Below are 12,897 nucleotides of genomic sequence, written 5' to 3' on the forward strand. Positions count from 1 at the left end.
TCTTTATTCATGAAATTGGCACTGCATTATGTGAATCACTATTCCAGATGGACTTCGCCTTTCTTTGTAGGGATTTTGTACCTGAAAGGGAATCCATATTAGCTCTTCCCCCAAAAAATTATGTGCATTTTCATTGATTATTTGTAATTTCATCGACGGAAATATATTTTATGGACTTGCAATAATATCTCCTTTTTCATTGCGAATCTGATTTTGTGACCTGGCTTATTGCAATTAGAGTTTCCTCGTCACTATTAAAAGTATGCTTGATGACATATTTACTGATTTGTGCCATCTTTTAGATTCACAAAATTCTGTGCTGCATTGTGTGTTCAGAGACAGACTGGTCCTTTTTCCGAGGGAATTGTTCGTCAATGTGTAACCATAGTAGTTAAGCTCTAAAGTTTTTAGTGAATATTTTTGTTAATGACAATACATTTTATGGGCAGGCAATATTAGCCATGCTTCATTTTTATTGAGATTCTGTTTTGGCCTATTTTTTTATCATTCATGTCTTATTAGAATGTTTTCAATACCAGCTAAGTTAGGCTCTTATTTATCTGTCTTAATTATTTCCTTGTTGTAATTTCTGCTATGCAGGTGGAAACTATTGACTTAACAGATGAACGTGAAAGTAATGGAGATAAGTCCGTGAGTTGTTTGATTGATTCAGATGGTCTTCCTTATGTTGGATAGGTAAGCCTTTCAATTTTTATTTAACTATGTTGTGTAAGTTAGAATTTCTAACCTTCCTTAATGTTACTTTTTCAGATAATACACCCACATGAGCCATATTATAGCGTTTACAATACTGTAACAAACACAACAAAAACTACCATGCTGAAGGGTTCGGAATCTATCTATATCGACTCTGTTTCTGTTTATGGGACATCTTCTAAAACTTGCAAGCAAAAGGTAAAATTTACTTCTCCTAGATTTAGTTATGTTCAATTAAGCAGGAGTGCGATGAAAATTGAACAGAGCTGCATTTTCTTTTATTTAATTGCAAAGATATGCATATTAAAGGTTGTCAAAGCGGAAATTTTGATTTTTTTTATTCCTTTTAAACTAGTAAGTATATTACAATAAATAAGGGAACAAAAAGTTCTGGATACAAAGAAAATAAAAGAAAAAGAAAACAAAGTGGGCGACATGTTATCTCAAAATTACAAATTGGCATCCTAAGTTTCATTAGTATGGGTATCGAGTGTTGGATTGGACAACCCTCAAAAACAATGATTTGAGGATTTGTCAAAATAAGTACAAAAATTGTACTAAAAAATTAAATATGTAAGGGACGTGTATAAATCATCCATGTATGCCCTCTAATTTTAATTAAAATTATGAAAAATCGTTAGGTCCATTCTTCACATATTTCTCTTGCTTCTCTTATATTTTATGTGTTTCCATTGGCCTTTTTTTTATAGTTTCTGAAACGTTTTTAATGTGTTTCTAAGATATTACTTAATGTGCCTTCCATATGATTTTTTTATTGTTTCCATGTTTCTCTTTTCCACTTTTGTTTTGTCCCCATGTTTCACGTTTCACTTCCTAAATTCATTTCACAGTCTGGCAACTATGCTCAAAACATCCACCACAGACATGAAATTGGCTCTTGATGGGCCTCATTAATATCAAAGTTAGTGCAACAATTATATAAACCATTGACAAGGCGAGTCACCAATCATCATACCAAATGCTAACTATAAAATGTGATGGATGGAGATATTGCATAAGAAAATTGCAAGAGATCCTTGTCCTCAAGATTTGGTAGGGTTTTACTTTTTAGAAAAGAAATGGGTGTTGCAGAAGTAGTGAAATGTGGGGTTTTGATGCATTTTTGGCAACCCACAACCCCCCCCCCCCCCCCCCCCCCAAACGCCCATGCCAAATCTACACCTGGTGCCTCTGCCTACTGGAGATCTCTTCAGAATTCTCTCTGTCTCTGTCTCTCTCCCTACGTGGTACATGTGCCGGCTTTAGATGTCGAAACACTGTCTCTCTGCCTTCCCAGCACCCACTTCTCTGTCTAAGAACAATCTCCCTTTGCCTCTCTCTACGCAAGAAAAAGATGAGCAATCTCAAATCAATTTGTCGCCCTGTTGATTTTCTCTTCCTTTATATGTAGCAGAGGTTTTTCTGTCCGATTGGGGTTTTATTTCCAGAACCGGCTCAATTTGTCCGACTGGGGTTTTCTTTCCAGCTCAATTTGTCCGACTAGAGTTCTTTTTCCAGATCCTGCTCAATCTGTTCGACTGGGGTTTTCTGGAATCCGACTAGGGTTTTCTTTCCAAAACCAACTCTGTTCGACCGGGGTTTTCTTTCCAGAACCATAATCTTCATATTTCTTCTCCCTCCATCTTTTCTTCTTGTGACGAATCCCTTGATTTTGCCGGGACAGAACCCGCATCTCGCAGCAATCCCAGGTGAACCTTTCTCAGCTTCCAAAATGGAGTTCAGAAAAAATCCCCATTGGAAACCCTCGGTAATTTTCAAAAACCCTTTCTGTGTGGAATCGAAGTCTCTAATCTTTTGTGCTTTGTTATGGTTGATAATGCATTCAGGTGGATATTTCCTGTAGTCGATGTTGGCTACGTAAAAAGAACGAAATCTCCAAAGAAACTGAAAAAGATCAATTTATAGGGTTCTTGCATGTTGAAGGGTTGTGATCGAGGCTGGTTTTATAATTTTACTCATTTAAAAACAGCATTGTTGGACTTAAATACGTTCCCTGGGGACACATTTATGTAGACTTGGTGGCAGAAGCAACTGATAAAAACACAGATCTGACCTAAATCTATAATCTGATGATGAGATCTGAAATTTCTCTTAAAATTGTGCAAGAATTTAAGAAAAACCGGCTGATTTTGATATAATTAGGGACTGGTTTTCTTAAAATTTCAGATCTAGGAGATTTATTCAATCTGCAAACATAAAAGGAGATGAGATCTACTAATTAATGCAAGAATTAGTAAGAAATAAGGAAAGAATCGTAGATGAATTTCAAGGATCGAGGGATTCAACAGTTTGGGGTTCGGATCTGGTACAATGACAACGATCCGTCCAACGAGGCGCGCTCAGAACTCGCCATCTCAAGAGCCGAGTATCCAACGTTGGACACCTCCTCCCTCTTCCGTTGGAACTCCCTCCAAGACACTTCCACACTCCAAATGTTACATTTTTTTTCAAATAATCAAAAAGTAACTAAACACTACCCCCTAACCCCTATTTATAGAAAAAAATTTCCAGTCGTAAGTCACTTATGGACCGCACTCACCGACTACACTTGCACATTGGTACACTCCACGCTCTTGAAAAGAGCCTGTCCTCTAGCTAAGACCTTCCTCAATCAAAAGCGAGTGAAGTGTAACCAACACCTTGCTGTCCTGAATTCAGCTAGCACACTTGCTGGCTGTTTCAAGCTCATCTCTCTCACGGTTTTAATGTTTATCCATCCCAAAATATCCTACAATCTGCTGAACTTTATAAACTTGCAAACTGCCCCAAAACTCAGCCTTCCCTCAAGCCACACTCAGGACAGATGATGAAATTTTGGTAAGCTAAAAATAATCTGGGCATTTTGAATACAGTTCAGTACCTTTTCTCCACACCAACTTGCCATTGAAATCTGTTGAAATTCTTCTCACTTTTCAAATTACTCATTTCTCCACTTAAGTTCACCCATATGCTTCGCCAAAATTACAGCCCTTTGGTTCTCAAAATCCTCCAATAGTCCCATTATGCATAATCAAATGTTGACTATAAAGTCGGTATGCTGTGTCAGCACTGACAGATCCAAAAAAAACACCCAAACATTTATAGCAATCTAAACTAACTATTTTCGAGACAATTACAAATTGAGATTATAAGAGGTACAATTAACATTAACAACTAAAAGAATACATACTATTAGAAGCGACGCCTGTGTGACTCGAGTGTCATGTGACGGCTACCCCCAAGGCATTCCGGCTTTTCCTTCCTTTTTTACTTTTCTTTTTCTTTTTCTTACTGCCCGTTGCCTTGACCGCACCGCTAATCCCTACCACCCGTCTATAGGTAGGGACGTTATGATTTTAGATTACGGATCCCTGTTATACTGGCGAACTGCTTCCGGGATCGGTGCCCTCAGATGCATCACCAACAAAAGGCCATACGCGCTCCTCAGGTTGGCTTTGGACTTGAGTCCCAGGATGGCTCGTTCACCTCCTTAATCCCACTTTCCTACATGCCCATGCAAATTTATTTATTTTAGAACTGTAACATACCTCTTTTCTCTTTGCCGTGAGAGGATTTCTTGCACCTGTCAGAATCATTTATGGCTACCCACTTTCCGAACTTACTTTCACGGTTATTCAAGGAAAGAAATAGAGATTCTATAAATTTAGCAATTCAATTGTTGTACTATAATATATATCAACTTGAGGATAAGAGGAAACCAGAGTGTCATTCAAAATGAAATAATATTGCAAGCACCAATTCATTGTTGTAAACTTTACACATGCGAGTCTAGATGTCACTTGCCTTTTCCAACCAGTAGGTGTGAGGTAAATGGGGTGATCACAATCGTAGAGAGAGTCAACCTGAAAGTGAAATCATGAATCTTCTAAGTTAAACCCTCAACTGGCGAAACACCATTAAGTACCTATGTGAATTTTTTGTATAGTCCATGGACTGATGGAATAAAAATATATGTAATAAAAACCATTTCATTTAATTTACCCATGGAACTGTTGACACACAACCTATATATGATAAAAAATCATTTTATCCACTCAGTATATCCGTAGAACTGATGAGGTTACTAATTAGTCTTAATCACAAATTATTTGATATTTAGGGGTACATAGAACTGACGACATTAGTAATAAGTAAATATCCAAATTTATTTGATACATACGACTGACGAAATCACTAACCAAGTCTATCTAAACTTATTTGATAATTAGGGTGTATAAAACTGTTGGAATTACTAAATAGTCATATCAAAATGTCATTTGATACTTAGGGATATAGTACTGTCGAAATTGCTAAATAGGCATATCAAAATTTCATCTGATACTGAGTAATATATGTTACTGTTGGGATCACTACTTAGGTATATCAAAATTTCATTTGATACATAGGGATATATAGTACTGTTGAGATCAACATCTCTGTCGAAAATCAGTCTTAGTCGTTAGTGTATACAAATCTGATGGAAATCAGTATATATAACTGGAAATTAGTTTTAACTAGAAGTATGTACAAATCTGATGGAAACTGTTTAGTAAAGTTAGAAAAAATGGAAGCTTTAGCCGATCTCGGTAGCGGTTCCGGCGTGTATAGAGGGAAGGACGTTGTGGGTAAAGTTAGAAAAAATGGAAGCTTTAGCCGAAATCAATCCAGTAGAAGGTGAAGAGAGGGAGAAGATGATGGTGCATGTTACCAGTACAAATCTAACGGTGCACGATAGAAATCAGGCGCATAATAGTGAGTTCGAATTTCAAATTGTTGAGCCAGCTATAAGGGATTCAAGGTCAGTAGGGGGACACGTGTGGTTAGATGCTGTTCCAACCAGCAGTGCGACAGTTCAGATCGATCCTAGGAGGAAGAATGACTCAGGGATATCTACCCCCTCGCCACGTGCCATTGGGGCATATTATGGAAGGTGTGCAACCGGCTAGCGAAGGTTGGATCAACTCTTCAGTGAGCACTCGTCGGTTGTCAATCTATGATGGGCTTGGGCCCATATCTATTCCATTTGACAAAACCGATTGGCTCTATCCAGTTGTTGTTAATGGGCCTACTGGCCTTACTGGATACTTATTTAACATGGTTCGAAGTGGGCCTTATAAAAAGATTAAAGAAACCGAGGGTTGCAGTCGTCCTCCTTTGTCTGGCCCTGGTTTTCCCACCTCGGATATGACGAGATCCCCGTTGTTATCTCTTTCGCCGGAAATTCTTTTTGGCTCACCGGAGTGCCCTAATGTCGGAAATTCAATGGAGATCTCATGTGAGATGGAGCAGAGGAATGAGAATCTCGATGCTGAGTTGATGGCCACCGATGACGACTCTCATTCAGGCTCTGGAATCTCTGCAACTCAAACTCATGAACCATCTCTTGGAGGTGATAACAACCAAAGGGAGGCTGAGATACCGGAAGTGGAGGTTGTCTCTGAAGTTTCACTGGAGACTGATCTTCATCGGAAAATCAACAAAGCCAAGCCCAAAATTGATGCATCCCAGTTGCGGGCCTCAACCTCGCTAGCTATTCCCATGTTTCCTCTAGTGCTGGAATCAAGTTCCGAATAACTGCCTGAAGATTTGGATCTGGATTCTCCATCCTCAGATATATTCAAGGATCTTGTTGTCTCTCAGAAATAGGGCGCTTAATAAGGCGCTTTTCGTATATATAAAACCTTGTCTTTTTCTCAGCCAGGTTGATGAGTTTTCAGTGGAGAAGGACATAGATGATGAGCTTGTCGCCATGAACTACTATGGGTGATGATCTTGGCACACTGTATAAGAATGATGTTATTTGCACCCGAAAGACTTTCATAGAGATCAAAAACAGGGATCGAGTTGGTAAACATAAATCAAAAAGCTTGGGGAAAGGAAAAAGGGAGCACAAAGCCTAGTGACGTGCGAAGGTTAAAGGGTATTGTGGGAGGGGCACTCGTTTTCTCAAGATCATAATCTGGAAGATTAGGGGCTTGGGGACAAAGAGGAAGAAGATGGCGGCAAAGGACATCTACCATGGGACAAAACCTATCTATTTTTATCATTGAATCTAAATTTCAAGGGCAACGGAGAATTCTATTAATTAGATTTGGGGTCAGCAAAATCGTCAATGGTGCTCATAAGATGTTATCGGAACCGTTGGGGGTTTTATCGTTGTCATGAAGGAGGATTATTCCGATTAGATGACCAAATGATTTCGAATATCATGGACATCATGCGCGTAATCAGAGCGATTATAGCACTAGGAAGAGGTCGGCAAATGTGATGGTAGATTGCCTGGCCAAAGAGGTGTTTTTCCTGTCACGAGATTGCACCTGACAGGGAGGATCACTGAATTGTATTCAGGGGCTTGTAATTACTGAATGGGTTATTATCATGGATAACGGGGACAACTTCTAGGAAGGTCACAGAATTTGAAATTTTAGTGTTTTTGTTTTGGACCGGTGAATGTAAAAGGGCTGGTAAAGGGGGAATAGTTTTGGATTTTTTTTTAGGGTCCTGGAGGCATCTCCTAGGTCCTCATACGATGTAGTTCATGGGGGACAGTCCCTTCTTCATGTAATTCTCGTATGAATTATTAATATATTTCTATCACTTTTCAAAAAACAAAAACCTCAGAAATTAAATTCTAAGCAGGCCAGATCCATACATTAGGCAGCCACTCATGAAGCACAAATGTCAATTGACGACCTTCCACAACTTTCGGAAGAATTAAAGCGACGGGACTTAAAATCCTTACCGGATGTATTTCAGTTGGCAATTTGGATCAAGAGATTCATGAAAACCACTTTAATAATGAGTAGAAAATAATGAACAGTAAGGAGCTAAATTCTAGTAGTAAACCATGGATGCAAAATATCAACAATCTTAGACGTATTCGTGTGCAAATTTGATGAAAAATTCCCTAAAATTATCATTTATCACCATCTTCAAGAAGAAATATGCACAAACTATAATTGGAAGAGAAATCTGCTTCTAATCAACAAACCCTTGAACAATCTATGGTGCTGGACGAGGGGACCTCCAACCACAAGAACAGATTTGAAATACCTTGCAAGCTACGAGGGAAAATATGGAACAAGAAAGAAAGCTTGAATCTCAAGCTTGGTACCTTTCTTGCTCAGTCGAACTCCACAAAAAGAAATGGGTAAAAACCCTAAGTTTCAAAGAAAATTCATCAAAAGCTCCTTGAAAAGAAAATAAAGGCGGTTTATATAACAACCTTACAATGAAAAGACTAAAACACCACTAGTTTAAGGAAAAGACCAAAAAGGGCATGAAAAATAAGCAAATGACTAAGCTACCTTATATGTAGTGCTAGTGAAATAAAAGAAAGCTGTACTAATCCTAAACTAATGAGCAAGCTAGGCCGATGTGGAAATCCCCCCCCCCCCCCGAGGAGTTTCCGGCAACTATCAGTTTAGACCAATGTTTTAAATTTTGGCTTTCGGTTGATACCAAATCCCAAGAACCCGAAATTTCGGAAAAATGATTTTTTTTTCACAAATTTACTATTTATCTGAAATTTCAAAATAAAAATGTAATTCCTTTTTTCCGAATTTCTGCCAAAACCGAAACCGAAATTTAAAACCTTGGTTTAGACCCACAGATCCAACCAAATTCAAATCAGGATTTGTCATTTTCACATTTAAAAAAAATAGTGTGGCTTCAAACAAATCCTATGAATTGGTTGAAAATCATATAAAAACCTTAATTGGAGAGCTTTCATTTGGTACAAGTCTTGCTTTGGATATATGTGCCTAGCTAAGTTATAAATTCCGTTCCGATCGTCGTTCCGTTTTGGCTACTGGAACAGAACGTTTCGGTGTTTCGTTCGAAACTTTTCGTTCCGCTCCGGCAAGGGGAATTTTTTTTTAAAAGAAAGCTAAAATAAGAAAAAAATTCAGTGGTTATAGTGAATTTTTTGGAATTTTTCTTTCCGCTCCGACGAGGGGAATTTTTTGGAATTTGTTTTCTAATTTTTTGCAAAAAGACGAAAATAGCCCTCCAACAGCACCCCACGGTCATAAAACGAGGGTAAATTTGTAAAATACACTCCCCAACGGCCATAAGAGCATTTCTGTAAATTTTTTGAATTTTTTCCAACTTTCTAGCACTTTCCTGCCGGAATAGGGGGTTTCGCCCGGAATCCGGACCGGAACGGAAAATATTGGCATTCCGTTCCGGAACAGGAATTCCGGTGCTTTCTGGCCGGAACGGAACGGAATTGATAACTTAGGTGCCTAGTCACCCATATGATAGATGATGTCACACGCATGCTCTGCTCCTAATCCTTTAATAATTAGATGTGATCCTTGAAAAGAGGGGAGTAATTAATCTTAATAAACATATTGCCCAAGAAGCCCCTGATTTTGTCCTTCACAAAAAATACCCTCATAAATAAGAATAAAAATGTAAAAATAAATTAAAATAGCTCCCAAGACTTATTAGAAACTCTAAAACAACCAGTTACTCAAAAAGCTTGAGCTATTGGAGAAGGTGTTATTAAATCTTCTATACTTTAACACTCCCCCTCACGTGTGGCCCCTGTTTTTTAAGGTTGGCCTACACGTGGTACATGTGGCCCCTCTTTTAGGTTTGGCCATTGCATGTGGATTTTTACTATCAATGAGGTTTGAACTCAGGACCTTTGACTATGATACCATGTGAAACAACGAGTTACTCCAAAAGCTGGTGGAGAAGGTGTTATTAAATCTTTTATACTTCAACAGAAACATTAATTAAAGTCTGTTTTCTCATTCTATTTTTTGTAACTGGGACTTTTCAGGCACTCAATCACCTGTTTGATTGTTCCGTATTTTTAAAAAATATTTAATCTTTTCTCATACTTTTTGCCTATACTAACCCCTTTGATGGTTTAGAATACTAGATATTCATTTTTCACATACTGCACTGAGTTTTACTTGGACTGCTATTACGACATGAGTATTTGTCAACTCTTCAACCAACACTGAATATTATACTACAACTTTGTGTGCATCAATGGGTAGGCAGTATCACTCCACTGCTTTTATTCATATCTGATGCGCTTCTGAATTGCCTGAATGCATTTCCTTGTATGGTTATTAACTTTTTGCATATATGAACATCATTGTTTAGAAGTATTATGAAATGTAGCAGAAGGTTCTTTTTTCACCGTTCGTAAGAACTATGAAATTCCTTATGATCATGGATTTAAATTTTGGTTTTGGCCTTAGGCGAAACCGGAATATCTGCAGAAATCCGGTAATAAAAAAGTATTATTTTATTATTTCTGAAATTTCGGTTCCAGTAATTTCGGCCAGAAGTTTGGAATAATAAATTATTTTAAAAACAAAATCCATAATTTCTGAATCTCTTATGGGTTAGTGTGCATAAAGATGTACAAATATGGATTAATAAATGTTGGAGAGCGATGAAAGATTGGCATTGCCCTGAGTGCCGATATTACAACTATGGATGGCGATTTAGATGCAGGAAATGTGCTCAGGTCAGGCTGAGTCCCTCTTCTCTGTCTCCTGGAGGTGGAGAAGTATCTTCAAGGAAAGCCAGATGTGTCCAAGATAAAAATTTTGGGACATGGTTCTGTTCCCCTTGCCAATATCTAAACTATAAATGGCGGGTCGAGTGTCGTTGGTACCACTCGACCAGATTATCATTAAAATGGATTCCTCGAGCTTCTGTGGCGCAATCTATAGATGATGAAAACAACCTTTGGCCGGATTCGGGTAAAATCTATCGTAACATCAATTCACCGGCGCCAATTTTACATATTTCAGGTAAGGAAGTTGATGTGCGAACAAGCTCCCTCAGATCCTGCTTGGTCGGGAAAAAGAAAAATCATATGGAGACCTTGCATGAGTTGTGGAGACCTTGGTACACCCCCTATCTATCATAAGGCCTTTAAAATGAATGCTTTGGATCACCTAACAAAGTGGGCCCCCATGTGATTGGGGAGCTTAAGCGCACCATAGGTTTGGTGCGCTTAAGCTCACCAACAGTTTTCTCATACATATATATATATATATATATATATATATATGCCCAAAAAATCAGCTTCATAGGATCATCCTAACCCTGCGAACCGTGGAGGCAAAAAATGGACAGATTTGTGAACGTTTATACACGTCCATTTTACCTCCACAAATCGTAGGGTTGAGATGATCCTATGAAGCTGATTTTTTGTGGAAACCCTATCTATGTGAGGGCCAATCAAATGAATGGTTTGGATCACCCAAACAATATGCCCTCCACTGTATTTTAAGCTAGTGTGTAGATAACTTATCTACACTTGTGTGTAGAAACCGTTCTCTCTCTCTCTCTCTCTCTCTCTCTCTCTCTCTCTCTCTCTCTCTCTCTCTCTCTCTATATATATATATATATATATATATATATATATAATAGTTTCATGACCTATTCCAAAAAATACTAAGCAAAGCAGTAAAACATCATATTTTAAGAAGAATAGCAGCAGTATATCACCATTCAAAAAAAAAAAAAAGAAATAGCAGCAGTATATCAAAATCAAATGACATATGGAAGCAGTTTTTATGGTAACGTAATTAGGACTGGAATTTCAGCAAAACCAAAATAACTCTTATCTCAATTAGCCATATTTGATGAGGTCCCTGATATTTCAATCTTCTTATAAAATAAAAGTTTCATAGGTATATGTTGTTGCTTCACATTTCACCGAACTTAATACTAAAATCAATATATGATTGCAAATTTACCTTCTTTTCAGCACCTTCCAGTGATAAGCTAGAGACTCCTTTAGATAGCTTTTCCGGAGCTTTCTCCTCCTCCATAATCCCTGCTGCATGCTCTATATAGCTGTTCGATCTACAGTTGTCTAATAAGGACTTCAACTCTTGCATAAGTCCCTGTTAAAATAAAAAGTAAGAAAATCAATGCCACGAAAACACATTTCATAATTAAGTACATATATCAGTTGAATATTAATCCTGCAGATTTAATATCCAACAAGTGCAGTTCAATGTATAATGAAAAAGCATTATCTACCATGGACCAATTTCAGCAACTATGTTTACCCTAGATGGCTTTTATTCCACAACTAGCACGCCAAGGTTTAAATCAAACTCCACTCCTCAGAAAACACAAGATCAACAAATGAATTATTACCCACTTGCTTGTACATTTCACACACAATATTCAAGGTCTCCTATGTGCATTGTGAGTAATATGCAGTTGCGGACTGTTAAGCAAACCTTGGGTGGAAGGATTGGTTTTTATAGGGAGGTGCCACCATAATGTTTCATGAGACTTCATGAAGAAGTCATTGTTGTCATTTGATTAGTTTGTTTTCTTGACTTAACCTGATTTTCACCATGAACTATGGATCTTACCTCGAACAAACTACAAAAAGAATCTCCAACAATTAAAAAACACAGCCAACAGTATAACATGTATCCAATTTAACCTTACAACCCCCAACATTTTCTTTATTGTCCTTTTCTTATTACTATTAACAAAAGCTTAATTAAACATAAAAAGGAATACAAAAGAGGTAGAGAGAATACACATCGAAGAGTCGTACTGATGGGGAACTATCAGTCATAAAAGACATAGGGGGAGACCCAGTGCACAAAGTTCCCGCCATTGCGGGGTCTGGGGAGGGCTAGATGTACATTTATGTTGATTTATGACTGATAGTTACCGTATGCTGATTTATGTTGTAAGTTTGTAATATTGTATTGAGACAATTATGGGATGCCACGTGTTAGTCTCTCTCTCTCTCTCTCTCTCTCTCTCTCTCTCTCTCTCTCTCTCTCTCTCTCTCTCTCTTAAAGAGAGAGCCCCGAGGCAGTTTTGTCCTACCATAACTACCCATTGCCATGTGTCAATCTCTCATTTAAAGAGAGTCCCAAGTAATTATTCAAATTGTTGTCCTACCAAAAACTACCCATTGCCATCCTACCAAAACAACTTATTGCCATTAGTAAGTCTCTCTTTTAAAGAGAGAGCTCCATGTAGCTATGTGCTACCCACGTATTCAAGGCATGGAATTTCCTTCCCCGAATACCTTCCTTCAAAAAACATACTTGATTTAGGAACACTTTCTATTTTAAGAAAGCATTTTCAAACATAGCACTAGAAATTGAGTTTAGCTTCATTCTTTCATTCACATCCATTCCATCATTTGTATTTTCTTCTCCA

The 12,897-nt window shown here is 37.8% G+C and overlaps 1 protein-coding gene across 4 annotated transcripts in view; it reads right to left on the reverse strand.

Annotated features, from left to right (window-relative positions):
- Nucleotides 1-1,599: 1,599 nt before the first annotated feature.
- Nucleotides 1,600-12,897, reverse strand: part of LOC143860782 (uncharacterized) — a 35,391-nt gene continuing 24,093 nt past the window's right edge. For 2 of the 4 annotated variants that reach the window (XM_077371599.1, XM_077371596.1), the window contains exons 5-6: nt 11,454-11,603; nt 1,600-4,580 (exon numbers count right to left, since the gene is read on the reverse strand). In XM_077371599.1, coding sequence (XP_077227714.1) covers nt 4,374-4,580; nt 11,454-11,603 — 357 coding nt within the window. In that variant the 3' untranslated portion in view covers nt 1,600-4,373. The remainder of the gene's footprint in view (nt 4,581-11,453; nt 11,604-12,897) is intronic. The other 2 variants (XM_077371597.1, XM_077371598.1) reach the window with 2 other exon arrangements.

This window comes from Tasmannia lanceolata, unplaced genomic scaffold, assembly GCF_043159265.1.
Source record: "Tasmannia lanceolata isolate RefF3 unplaced genomic scaffold, GAP_Taslan_0.1 ptg000037l, whole genome shotgun sequence".
NCBI lineage: Eukaryota > Viridiplantae > Streptophyta > Magnoliopsida > Canellales > Winteraceae > Tasmannia > Tasmannia lanceolata.